Raw genomic sequence first — 14,029 nt, forward strand, 5'->3', positions numbered from 1 at the left:
GCGTGCTGGAGACAACTCCTGAGGCCTGAGTTTTGTTCCTGAAGGAAGAAAGGAGCCGTAACTGAAGCAGACAGACCCTGGGTGCCCTGCACAGGGTGCGGGGAGCGCCTGCAGCGTTTCTGCCAGAAGGAGCGCCTACAATTGTATCCAATCTTCTCACCAGGATCACTGCGGACTGGGGAGGACATCTCCGAGGCTCACAGCTACTAAGTTTTTAAAATACAGGCCATAAAGTCTATGAAACTGTTTAGAAAAAATTTATTTGAACATATGGAAGGAAAACTTAGAGACCCCAATAAAACAGAGACGTTCCTTTCCCTACTGATGGGGGCCACGCTCACAGGTTCCCCCGACCCGTGGGGACCAAGTGCTGGGTGAGAGCTTGCCATGCCGGCGGTTCAGCCTTGCGCTCCCGGAGCCATGGGAGTGCCTTGTGCTCCTGGCGGGACACAGCCCGTCCACAAGGAGGGAGGCCAGACACGTGGACTCGCACACGCTGCTCCTCCACCAGTGCTCCGACAGCACAGGCTCAGGGCGTGTGTCTGCAGTGACACCCCAGACCACAGGTTCACAGCCCTGGCAGCTTTTAAAGATGCCCGCATCGCTCCGCAGAGGGCTGGACGTTTCCTTACATCGATCCCATCTGGACTTTTACGAATGAGACGGGTAGGAGGTGCCTGGACGGCGACGTCGCAGAACTTCCGCACCGACCCGGTTCTGTGGTTCTGCAGCGAGGAGGGGCCGCCCGGCTGCCCCCCGAGCCCTCTCCTATGGATCGGTCGTCCTTTCCTGGGAAGGCTTCCTCCAACCAGGCATGGAAGGCACGGTGCCACTCAGCGGTTCGCGGGGGCCAGCCTAGCGGATGGGCCTGAACGGGAAGGTCATGCCTGAGATGAAGGTGTGCCCGGGGTGCGTGGGCAGGGCAGGGTGGGCGGCAGGGTGGGCCGGCACAGCCCCGTAGCCCAGCGGGGGTGTGTGGATGTGAGGGTAGAACCCGGGAGGGAGCGCCGCGTGCGGCGACTGCGGCACGGGGCCCGAGATCACCAGCTGGAGAAGGCTGCAAACACAAGGAGAAGGGTTAGGATGCCAACGGTGCCAATGGTGGCAGCCGCCCAACCCGTGGCGCTATGGGTGGGGGGCAGGCTAGGCTGCCGTGGTGGTCCTTGCTCCTGTGCCGGAACAGACACCAAGTTTCCAGGGAGGATGAAGGGTGGCTCATGGCTGGGTAGCAGGATGGGGGTGACCTGGAGGCAGCGGGATGTATTGACAGACTGGGGCCTGGAGAGGCGAGGGGCCGTGGTGGGCAAAGCCGGGATCCTGCCGGCAGCGATGGGGAGGGAGGGAGGGAGGGGGCCTGTAGTCCACAGAAGCTCCGACACAGCCTTGGCATCTGTGGCTTGGGGACCGTGCAGGTGTGCACTGGTGTCAGCCTCACCTGTCCACACCTTCGGGGGCTGTGACTGAGGAGCCACAGCAAACAGGACAGAGGGCCACGTTCTCCAAGTCACTCCTGGTGACCGAGTCCTAACTGAATTCCAAGCAAAGCCACACAGAAGGTGGCTTTTCACATGACCCTGACGTCCGGAGTCCTCAGGAATGGCCCCGGCCTGGACCCAGCCCTCACCCACTCTCAGGGCCCCCTCCTGCCCCACTCCCCTCCCCAACCCCCTCCCACCCTGGCCTGCGCTCCGCTCTCTGTGGTTCAGCACTTCAACAGCCTCTGCCTCCAGGAAGTCCTCCCTGCTCCTGAATTCAATGTCGCCTCCTGTGCTGGTCCCTTCTGAGACCCCTTGAAGAGCTTCCTCTCATTAGTCTCATCCTATCTAATGCCACCCTCCCCTCTCAGCACGATCAGCAGAGCGTCCTAACTTTCTCTCCACCTCTAGCTTGTCCGGACTCAGCCTGAAATAACCAAGTCCCCCGGTTACGCCCCTTCAGGACAGAGGGCCCCTCCCCAGCCCTGCCCTCCCCCGGGATCCCCCGGCCTCTGTGCTTTGCTCTCCCGGCCTCACCCAGGGCCGTGGCTCCGGCTGGGTCCTGTCTCTCGAGTGTGTACACTGTCCCTCCACACCACCAAACCCCGCCTGCCAGGTCCCGTTCTTGCCCACCACCTGCCCCTCAGCTTCCCGGTCCCACGAGGCCACACCTTCCCTGCATGCTGTCCTGCTTGGCCCAGCGAAAGCCCACCCCGACGGGCCACTTCACCCTTGGGCGACTGACTACGGTTGGCTGCTTCCTGGAGCTCTGAGATGAAGCGGGGGGCGGGCCTAGGTCTTTGGCAGAGTGACCCTCACTCTCTCCCACCCGCCAAGTACAAAGTCTGGTACCCTGGGCCCCCAGGAGGGGCTCAGGCAGTAAACCCAGGTGTGAAGAAATCTGGTGCCTTTTAGTGGCTTGAAGCTCTTCTGACTCTCTTCACTACGTTTTAATAACTACTACGGTTTAATAACTCTGGGTAAGAAATTCAAGGAAACTAAGCAGTAAGTCTAAGCAGGGAATACACTGCGGAGGCAAAACGTCGGTCACATGCTCGTTTGAACCTGCACACCCTGCCACAGAGAGAAGGGGTTTCAGGAAGTTTCTGGTCTAGTCCAGAAGACAATTAACACAAACGGAACAATCAGAAATCAAAGAGGTAGTCCAAGCGACTGTGGGCCACTCTCTCCCCATGTCAGTGTCAGGCTGCCCCCGGGGGACTGGGGCCCAGGGCTGTACGTCGGAGCGGCAGCTACAGGCCCCTGGGGGGGGGGGGTCCCTCGGGGCTGTTAGAAGTTCCAGAGGATTCCCACGGGGACCCCTAGTTGTAACACTGAGATGATAAACGATTCATACCCTATCTCATTTTAATGCCCTGAAAACATTAAACATTACATAAAAGCTGTGCACAAAGAAGGAAAAGGTTGCAAAGGGATTAGTGCGAGGAGGTGAAGAGGTGCCGCGTGCACTGGCGATGTCCTCAGACGCAGGAGACTTTCTTGGAGGGAAGAAAGGAAAGAAGGAAGGGACGGAGGGAGGGAGACAAAGGAACAGTGTGGGCTCCCGAGGGCGAGGTGGCCTCTGGACAAGCTGTCCACCCTGCCGATGTCACTTCTCAAGGTGGGCCGTTTTGTTGCTCCAGAAACCCCCGTTTAACCACCCAGATGCCTGCCTGGAGCTACCTGCCCCTTAGGGCCCGACAGCAAGCTCCCGGCCCTCTGGCCGCAGCTCCTCTCCTGTCAGCCCGGGAAGTAGCATCTGGCCCATCTTCTGGCCTCAAATTAAGCCTTTGCTCAGCCTGCCACACCTGCCCCACTGCCGGGCCCCGGCAGGGCTGGCGGGTCAGGCCCTGGGCGGCTGGGAGCACGCACGGTGCCGAGGGGCCCAGTGGGCTTTTGCTCACCCTCTGCCCGCACTGCCTGCCAACGCCAGCCCTGGAGCCCCACTATCCACCTTAGAAACCAGTGCGACCCTCTGAAGAAGGAACTTGGCTGCTTTCATTCCTGTAAACCGTGCCCAGGTGCACACAGCAGGCAGCAGGGCAGTTCTGCCTTCAAGGATAAACATCTCCTCACAGGGTGGCCACAATTACTGTTTTTAGTGGACACACAATGTTCCATCCTCCTGATGTATCATCACTAACTTACTAAGTATCCCCAAGCTATGGGATGGTTAGCTTGTTTCTGACTTTTTGCTACTGATAAGACTGCCTTTGCATGAAACATTTTTGTGCAGATAGCTTTTTGCTTCTTAACTTCAGTGAAATTAACTCGATTAAGAGAAACTCCTGTTACACAAATAACAGTAAAAGTCACAGTAGCTAACACTTCTTAGGTTATTTACATGTCAAGTACCATTCTAATTGCTTTCTATGTTTTTACTCAATTAATCCTCACAAAACTCCTGTGAGGGGAGCAGGGCGGGGGAGGCAGGGGGACCTGAGGCAGGTACTATTGTTTTCTTGATTTTATAGAGAAAACAGGGGTAGTGGGAACTTGCCCAAGGTCTTACAGATAGGAAGTAGTAGGGGTGGAATTCTCACCAGAAGCTGTTAGGACCACACAGTTCCTGCTTTTCACCACTATTACCACTGCTTCCCCCTACATTAGGACAATAACGACCACTTACGGAGAGACTCCCGTGTGCTGTGGACAAACAACTTTGCAAACACCACCTCATTTACACCTCACTACAACCCTGGGAGGCAGGTGAATTACGGTCCCCATTTTACAAGGGGGGAAGCCAAGGCAAAAGAGTCAGCCCCGGCGTCACAGCAAACCACAGACAGAACCACGCTCAGAACCCGGTCTGTGCCACCCGAGACCAAGGCGCTGGCCTAACCGACACAGTACTTCCTTCCGTGAGGGCTGTGCGATCGATGTCGCCACAGCACATGCCATCACCACGACCCACACGCACGCTTAGTGAGCAGTAAAGGCCCCCGAGTTCGCTGCGGCTTCTCCCTTGACGCCCACTTTTCTTACCTCGTTGATGGCCTCCCTGCTCGGGCCTCCTCTCCTGTGTTATGCTATCACATCCATTCCCCCACTTACTGTCAGGTTCTGGGGGGCCCCTTATTCACAGACGCTCTAGACGCTGCAAACCAGCTCTCCCCAAGAAGCCAGGACAAGGGGCCCGCCCCCGCCCCCACCCCCGCCCCCGCCCAGCTAGAAGTCTTGGGAGGATACTTACTTATTATGGGGCAGCCGGGAGCACAAGGTTCTCAGGTCATCTGAAATGAAGGAGACACAGAATTAAGGAACGCCTGGAGATGACGAGGCGAGAGGTTTGCTGATGTTCAAGGATGCCAGCGAGACAGTAACAGTACCTCATGCTCACCTTCCTAGCACCATTTAGAAGCGGGGCTCTTTTTCTTCCATTTTTGCTTTAACACACGCCCTCAACAGAAGACATCACTTAGGAAAGGGGGCAGCTCTACTGGTAATTTGTCAGATGGCTGGGAAAAGGCCCAGAGACAACAGATCAGACGCCCAAGGCTAAGAGCGAGATAAGAGGGAAACCCATCTCCAGGGACGACTGCGTGGGCCTCAGGCAACGTCTGTGAGCCAGCAGTCAAAGAGCAAACAGAAGTGTGTCATTAGCATCAGATCATTCTTCTGGGCGAGTTCAAGCACTGAAATGCAGAATTAAGGAGCCCTCTGAACAGGTGATGGGAATGGTTCCTGCACTTAAACAGGTGCATTTCATTGTACGTAAATTATGCTGCAATGCAAAAGAACTGCAGAAAAAGAAAAGATTCCCTAAGAGGAAGGAGATTAAGCCATTATTATCTGTGCTCTGGAGGCATCCCCAGGCCTGGGCAAAACAGCCAGGAGACACCCAGATGCCACGGCCACAGGATTCTACCTGGGCACGTCCTGCAACTTCCGCCCACCTACCCTGCGTTCACTGAGAGGAAAGAAGTCCTAAAAGCGGAAAACAGCCCTTGTCCAGGAACCCGATTTTCTTTCCGGCGGGTGGTGGTGACCCACCCCCGGGAGGCCTGGGCAGGCAGTCACCCACCTCTCGTGCACAGCAGGGCTCCAGAGGCCATGGCCACCTGCAGAGCCTGTGCCAGCCGGTCCAGGGAGAGCTCGATCTCCTGGGAGGCGTTGAGGGGGTTCAGTTCATCCGCCAATCTGTTGATCTCCTCCACCAGCGGGACCATGTGGTCAAACAGGATGAGCCCCAGGCGGCCGTACAGGTTCTTCTCAGTCAAGTGCACCTGGAGCATCATGAGGACCTGCAGGACGCTGAGGTGGAGCTTTGAGTACAAGAGGTGGGAATCTCTGTCCGTCCCCCCTGAGTCCTTGGTGACTTTGGCAGTGACGGGGCCATTGGCTAAGGGGGGCTTCTTCTTCCTTTTATAAGCCAGAGGGGCCTTCACACACCAGCGGATCAATCCAGTGAGCGGGGTGAGCTCTAAAAATCCTATTGGGAGATTGGCTGCGATTGGAGTATTTAAAAAAGTGATGAGAATCAACCTCGGGTCCTCAAAAATCCAGTTGACAATCATCTCAAGCAAGTCCAACGGTGGGATGAGATCGTCTGCAAAACAAAGTCAGAAGGGTCTTCAGCCCCACGGACAGGAGACAGGGACAGACAGACCTTCAAGCTCACAGTACTCATCACCCGACATCTGGACGACGCACCTCTGTCCTCACCTACCCTCTGTCTCCTTTCCTGGAAAGTCCCCTCCGAGAGGGCTGGGCTCTCATCCGACTCAGGAAGGCCTGGCCATGGTTGGGCTCAACACATTAAACCAACAATTCCCGAGAACTCCATTATGCCTTGTGATCCTACGTGTCAATTTAAATAAAAGTCCACTATCTACGTCCAGAACTACCACCACCACACTTCATCCCTTCCCTTGCGAGTAGGTTTCATCCCTGTGTTTGGTGTCCCCTCAGTGGTACGGTGACAGCTACGGGGGCCGTCAGGGAGCAGCTCAAAGTCCAGACAACGATCTGTCCGCTGCCAGGAGCCATCCCAGCCCCAAACCTGGAACCTCTAAGCAAGGCCTGGCCTCCTGGGAGTCCTGAGATCTAGTACATTCTATGGCAAGACAGAGAACAGTAACTTTAAAGACAAAAGTTGATATTTATTCTGAGTTTATGACGTGCCAGGCACCGGGCTAAGTCTTACCACAGATGAACTCACTTAATCCTCAAACAAACCATCTATTATATAGAGGATGAGGAAACTGAGGCACAGAGATGTTAAATCATTTTCTCCAGACTCATTAAAACTACGTGGTGGGCCCAGATCCGACCCCAGGTGGCCCAGCTCTTACCACTAGGCTACACCGCCCAACCTGGGGTCAGCGGACACTGCCCTTAGGCTGTGTGTGTGTGGGAGCCGGTCCCCAGCCTCCTGCCTCTAGGGCTGTGCACACCTCAGCTCATGAAGCTGGGGATGACGGAGCCCCTTCCGGGCTGCTGAGGTCCAGAGCCAAGCATGAGAAGAGAGACCGAGGGGCAGAGTGAGCCCCGTGTTGGTGTGAAGTCTCCAACTGCTCTTCCTCAGGAGACACCGGCCTTTCCCCTGGGACGGTCTACTGCTTGGGGGCTGACCCACGCCCTTCCCTTCTGCTACGAAATGACGGTGACAAGAGGGAGTTGTCGTCTATGACCTTTACTTGGCAAAATAAACAGTGGTGACCCTGTGTCCGGCCCCTTGACTCCCCGAAACGTTTCTGTCTGGGACACGCCAGTCTCAGGCCTGCTCCTCCAGCAACCCAGCCCCTCCCCCGCCCGACACGTGTAGCTGGGGCATCTCCGGAGCCTGAAGGTGGCATATGCACATATGCTGTGTACACATGTGCTCGGTGAGTACACGTGAGCGTGTGTACTTGCGTGAATAATCTCCACAACCTTCGTATGCAGAGACCCAGGTTCCCTGTGACAATGGGGCAAGAGGGTGTTCTGTTTGGTTAGGTAAGCCCCTTCCGTTTCACAGCTTCGGAGGCACAGACGCCCGTCAGCCACAGTACCAAGAGCAGCGGCAAGCACCCTGCTGCCAGCGGACTCAGGCCCACCCTCTGGGCCACCACTATGGAGCCAGGGATTTCCATATCTCCAACCTCATCCAATTGTACGTATAAATACATGGCTCTCTCTCTGTCAATCCTACCTCGACAGAGTGGTTTAAAGAAAAGACTTGACATGTCAGACTGGCAAACTGACTTAAGAGAAAAATACCACGTCTCATGTCCATCCTAGAACGTTAGTGTTATTTTCTGAACATTATTTCCTTCTCCATATGTTAATGAATCCATTCCCGATGTTAAGGCCAATTTCTGTCCTTGTTGCCCTGGAATAACCGATGACTTGAAAGAGCAACTACGATGCTGCAAATCCTTCCTGTGGGAACACAAAAGGCCTAAATACAGTGTCTAGCTATTAAGAGCTCTTGAGAAGACTCTTAGGAGAGCGCCAGGGAAGACTCCACCCCAGCAGCGGGGCACCCACAAGCCCTGCCACCCATCCCAGCGAGCGGCACGCAGCGATGAAAGCCAAGTATGCAATTACACGCGGGTGTGATACGCACTTAAACGTTCATGGTAGGTCCGTGCGAACTTTCTCAAGAGAACTCAAAAGTCTAACGGCAAGGAAGAGAGTTACAGATAAAAGGAGAATCAAATACAATCAGGGTGCTGGCAGGAGACCAATGCTGGACTGAACAAAAGTGGAGAATGCTGCTAAGGCTTTCCAGCAGCTGGGTTCGCTATTAGACCAGGAGAAGAAAGAGGCTACCTGCCAGCCCTCTGAGCGGCCAGAGCTGAGGGCAGAGGAGGAACCTGAACTAGAACAGCGGGCTTCGGGTCTGCCTCTGCAGAGAAAGCTGTTCACGAGGGCGAGGCCTGTACCTTCCCCAGATGCAAAGCGAGGGCAGCAGCCCTAGCCAGGGGCCACGAGGGCTGTGGGGGTCATTCAAGGACACAGATGTAGAAGGACTCAGTGCTTGTCAATCCATGTTCCTTGGAACCCACTCCTGGGGGAGGAAAGTGGGCAGCAGGGCCCAGTGGGTGGGGTCTGAGACCCCTGCCACAATTCAACCAGAGCTGGTCAACTTCTCTTGGTTTTCTTTATGGGGGGTCCAGAGGGCTCTGCTGCTGGACAGGGACAACAGCCGTGGGCTTCTCCCAGCTGAAGTCAAATGCCATCTAATGGCCTCCCTGAGGCCCTCTCCTGGTACCTTGCTAAGGAAGTCTCAGAACATCACCCACAGGCCAACAGACATGCTTGCCTCCCGGCGCAGGAAGGACACATCACGGCCTGGGTAATATTGTTGCCACAAATGTTTAACTTGAACCTTTCATAAGGAAACAGACAAAACTAAATTGAGGGACATTTTGCAAAACAACAGGCCTGAGCTCTCAAAAAATGTCAATATCATAGAGATTTTTTTAAAGGCTGGGAACTGTTTTATTTTTGTTTTTAACCTCTTTATTGGAGTATAATTGCTTTACAATGGTGTGTTAGTTTCTGCTGTATAACAAAGTGAATCAGCTGTATGTATACATATATCCCCATATCTCCTTACTCTTGCATCTCCCTCCCACCCTCCCTATCCCACCCCTCTAGGTGGTCACAAAGCACCGAGCTGATCTCCCTGTGCTATGCAGCTGCTTCCCACTACCTATCTGTTTTACATTTGGTAGTGCACATACGTCCATGCCACTCTCTCACCTCGTCCCAGCTTCCCCTTCCCCCTCCCCGTGTCCTCAATTCCATTCTCTATGTCTGTGTGGGAACTATTTTAAAAGGACCAAAGTGATGTAACAACCATGTATGAGCCTTGACTGGATCCCGAATTCTCCTGGTCCCTCAAAAGGGGGGAAAAAGGCTATAAAAGACATTATTGAGACGATCAAGGAAATCTGAACAACAGCTAAATATATGCGATAAAAGTATTCTGTCAGTATTTAATTTCTTACATGTGATAATGATATCATGTTTGTGTAAGGGAATGTTCTTGTTCTTAGATACACATTTAAGTACTTGGTACCTGACACTGGCAACAAGCTCAAGGGTTCAGGAAAAAAATACTTGTGAGTGTGTATGTGGAGAGAAGGGGAAAGAAAGAGAGAGCAAAAGGAAAAGAGAAAAAAAAGAATATATGGCAAATGTTAATAACTGGTGAACCTCGGTGAGAGATACACAAACCTTTGTTGTAACATTCTTGCAGCTTTCCTGAAGTTTTGCAATTTTTCAAAATAAAAAGTCGGGAATAAAAAAGCAAGGCATGGGGACTTCCCCGGTGGCCCACTGGTTAGGATGCTGTGCTTCCAATGCAGGGACCACAGGTTCAGTCCCTGCTTGGGGAACTAAGACCACACATGCTGAGTGGTGTGTTCCACAAAAAAAAAAAAAGCAGGTCATGTCTGGGGAGAAAGCCACATCTGTCCCACACACCAGACCCTTCCTTATTAGCTGTCTGCCACCCGGACCATTCTGAGTCAGGCAAATGGGACTCACTAAGGAAAGTTCCCTGCTAGCAAATTCCAGAGGTGCAGGTGGCCCATCCCTTTAGCTTTCAGCCTGAAATAAAATACACATTTCAGAGAGAGAGAAAAAAAAAAAAAAGGCCATCCGCTGGCTGGGTGTTCAGTGCAAATACAACTAGCAATCGGCTGAAGCCTCCTTAAGGGTAACAATCTGCTTAAAGTTTACCTGACGACAGGTCATACAGCGCAGTGACTGAGGTTATGAACTGGCAGCAGAAGCGAGGGCTGGCACTGAATATCTGCTTCAGCGTCTGAACGGATCCCGGCACCAGACAGCAGTAGTCATCCACGAGGGCCCTGGCTAACCGCACACAGTAGACCACAGGCGTCCGCTGGAAAGAAGCCACAGTCCACGTAACTACAGGTGTCGTGAGCCAGAAGACTAGCAACTATGTACACGTGGTGAAGATCAGAACTGGCAGAAAGCCTTCCAAGAGGGGAAGAAGACGTTAACAGCTTACTTTGAAGCAGAGATTGGCAAATGAAAGCCCACAGACCAAATCCACCCTGCCACCTCTTTCTGTAAATAGTTTTATTTAAACACAGCCCTGCTCATGTGTTTGCTATTGTCTCAGGCTGCTCCTGCACTACAAGGGCACAGCTGAGTAGGGGTGACAGAGATCATATGACCCGAGGGACTTCCCTGGTGGTCCAGTGGCTAAGACTCCACGCTCCCAATACAGGGGACCCGGGTTCGATCCCTGGTCAGGGAACCAGATCCTGCATGCCGCAACTAAAGATCCCGCATGCAGCAACTAAGACCCGGAGCAGCCAAATAAACAAATATTTTTTTAAAAAAGAGAGAGATTATATGACCCGAAAAGCCTAAAATGTTTACTGTCTCGCCCTTTACATGAAAGGCCTGCCGACCTTTGAAGTTCACTTCAGAAAAAATCATTCCTGACTTCAAGTGAGGAAACGGCAATTTTTGTAACCCTACAGGTGAGACTCCAAAGGTAAAAATTACCAGTTGGTACCACTTTGATGTGACTTAGGAGAGCCTGTGAACTATCACATGATTTAGAGCAGTACTTTCTCAAATTTTCCTACAGTCCTTTCCTATTACGGATTCCGTTAATAATTTTGAACCCTACATCACCACCCTCCCGTCTTTTTCCTTCCCACTCAGATGCCCATCTGTAGCCACATTTAACCATTGTTCAGGATGCTACAGTTTCAGGGCTACAACACAGCCTGCAGGGCAAACTGCAAGGAGGCATCAGGCCAGATTGTTCATTCACGCACCAAACCAGCCATCTCCACCCTTTTCTCTGGAGGAAGCTGCAGCCCTACACCCCAGTGTGGCAAACCCTGACCCAAGCCACAAGACCCTTTCCTGTTGTTAACATCTGCTTTCACTTTGCCAAAATGCCAGCGCAACAGCACCATGAGAGATAAATGGAAAATTATATGATGAATTTCAAGATGCTAAACTTGACTTCATCAGGTTGTCAAGGGATAGAGGTAATCTTGACATTAAATACAACACACAAGATTTATTCAGGTGTCCCAGAAATCAGAATGGTGGCCATTAAGGTACAGATTCCCTTGAGATTTACCTGTGTATTACAAAGAACACAATATATTTTTACTAGCCAAATTTTTTTTTTTTTGCGGTACGCGGGCCTCTCACTGCTGCGGCCTCTCCCGCTGCGGAGCACAGGCTCCGGACGCACAGGCTCAGCGGCCCTGGCTCACGGGCCCAGCCGCTCCGCGGCACATGGGATCCTCCCAGACCAGGGCACGAACCCGTGTCCCCTGCATCGGCAGGCGGACTCTCAACCACTGCGCCACCAGGGAAGCCCTACTAGCCAAATTTTAAAGATAAATAAGATCACAGGAAAAACTTTTAAATAAATTGAAAAAAACCCAAATGATGTCAAGTCCTTGGGAATGAAGCAGGTTTGAAAAACTGAATGTAGTAAATTTTGCTAGCTTAGCTGAGGATGTTAATCAAAAATTTGAGTTAATAATTACTCTAAGTGGATTATGAATTTTTCAACAACTGAGTAACGAAAAAGCAAAACAGAATAGATCTTCCAAAAAACTATCTAACACGAAGTCTACTATGAAAATACTTTTTTTTTTTTTTAGATATTTAAAAACATTATAGAAGGCTTCTATGTCCATATCCATTAGAAGAGCCATCAGCTTTGAAATGGCACCCCGGAACAACTCCCATGTTTACTGATCTAACTGTATAAAAAACAAGCAAACATTGCCACAGTTTGACACACAGTGACCTTAAAAAAAAAAAGAATCCAATCTTTGAGACTGCATGCATAGCTGTTTTCAAAATCCTACCTTACTGTTTTCAACTAAGAAAAATTAATTTTCACTTATTCTGAAGATGGAGCCTTCATTTACCGTTACAAACTACTGTTTTCTCAAGAATGGTGATCACCTGTATATACAGGTGTGGGGTATCAGCATACAGGGCAGGAACATCAGGGAGATAACATATGGAAAAGACCTCTCTAGAAATCCAATTAAATTAAACTTCCTGACACGAAACACCTCTTCAGAGACTCTCAGAGATGCTATCTCTAGAGACGTACCTGGAGCCAGGAGGCTGCACATTCCAACACTGGGATTCGACACACAGCCACTGCCATGGAGACCAGCTTTCCCAACAAGCTCATTCGGCTGTCATCGGCTTTGTTCCCTTGGGGGCTGAAAAGGGATGAGAAAATAATCTGCCGGACAGAGTCCTTGGTTTGCTCCTGGAAATAACTGCACATGATTTCAAGAAGTTGGAGCTCCTGAAGTGAATTCAATCTCTGTAAAACAAATCCAGGAGAAGCGATGAGAAATTCGGCCTATTAATTTCACAGAGTGAGAAAACAGAAAACACTGGTTTCACCAGGGAACTTTTCACCTCCCTAAAGCCCGGGTCCCGCGGAGAACTCTCTACTGTTAATCTCGAGAAATACCATTCTACGTCATTATGCATCACCCTAGGGGGCTCAGGATGACCTACAGCGGTTTGAGATTCTCGGTAACAGGCCTTTAAAGTCTCTTCCTTTAACACCATTGAGACATGGTTGTCACAAGCCCCGCAAAACGGGCATTTTGGCCGCTGCTGAAGGAGCAAGGCCAAGGGTGAGGACGGAGCCCCCGATCCGAAGAGCGTTTGTGGTCTGGCCGACGCTTGTCACCGAGAAGGAAAAAGGAGCCGGAGTTTACTTATCGGGGACGCGGCAGCCGGACCCGGCGCACCTTGGGCTGCGCGCCGCGCTCCTTGGGCACCTGGAACACGAACTCCTCGAGCAGCTCCACAGGGCCCTTGTCCACGATGGGCAGCGGCGCGCTCTGCAGCTGGCTGCTGAAGTAGATGTCCAGGTGGTACAGCACCTCCTTGGCGGCGCTGAGCGCGTCGCGGCGCAGGAGCGAGTGGCGGATGTCGCTCATGGTGCCACCTCTGCGGCCGGGGCGCCGGGAGCGCGGCGGGACTTCCGCCCCGGGCCCCGCGGGCGCGCCCGCCGCTGCCGAGACAAAGAGGCCGCGAGTCGGCCTCCGCCCGCCGACCCTGGGCCTGGGCCGCGGCGCCCGCCCGCTCCCCGCTCCCCGTTCGGGCCCGCTCAGGGGGCCACCGCCGCCGCCGGCGGCCAGCGGGCGCCCCGGGTGTGCGACTCCGGCGCCACCAAGAGCCCTGGGAACCCGATGCCGCGGAGTCGAAAGGCGGCAGACGCCGACCGCGGCAACGGCGGCCCGGAAGGGCCAAGCGCAGGCGGTGGCGAGGGCCCGCCCCCTGAGGGCGCCTCCTGGCGGCTCGGCCCACGGGCGCGGAAGGGCCCCGCCCCTGAACCCCGCCCCTGGGCCCCGCGACCGCCGAGCGGGTCCCGAGCTGCCGAGCTGGGGGCCACATCCACCAGAGAACGCAATCTAGGTCTTGTGCGCGCCCCCCAGCCCCGCAAGGCCCGCCCGGAGCTCCCCTTGCTTTCTCTGCGCGGCGTTCAAAGCCTACACATGTGATTTCATGGAGCTTTTCCAAGGATAGGGTGGTGGTGCAGGGCCGTGGCTCAGGCCCCAGCCGTTCATCTT

General features: G+C 53.4%; 1 protein-coding gene across 3 annotated transcripts; it reads right to left on the reverse strand.

Annotated features, from left to right (window-relative positions):
• Positions 1-247: 247 nt before the first annotated feature.
• On the reverse strand, positions 248-13,634 carry INTS15 (integrator complex subunit 15). Of its 3 annotated transcripts, XM_082856605.1 has the most exons (7): positions 13,340-13,518; positions 13,205-13,303; positions 12,544-12,765; positions 10,152-10,317; positions 5,500-6,024; positions 4,669-4,708; positions 248-1,057 (listed from the first exon to the last, which is right to left on the reverse strand). In XM_082856605.1, exons 1-7 carry the CDS (start codon positions 13,394-13,396, stop codon positions 856-858), a joined length of 1,311 nt encoding a protein of 436 aa, XP_082712731.1. In that variant the 5' UTR covers positions 13,397-13,518; the 3' UTR covers positions 248-855. The 3 variants fall into 3 exon arrangements, with proteins under 3 accessions (XP_082712731.1, XP_082712733.1, XP_082712732.1); XM_082856607.1 differs by having other exon boundaries at positions 13,205-13,634; XM_082856606.1 differs by having other exon boundaries at positions 248-868; positions 13,205-13,518.
• Positions 13,635-14,029: the final 395 nt, after the last annotated feature.

The sequence above is a fragment of the Leucopleurus acutus genome (assembly GCF_964270905.1).
Source record: "Leucopleurus acutus genome assembly, chromosome: 16".
Taxonomy (NCBI): Eukaryota; Metazoa; Chordata; class Mammalia; order Artiodactyla; family Delphinidae; genus Leucopleurus; species Leucopleurus acutus.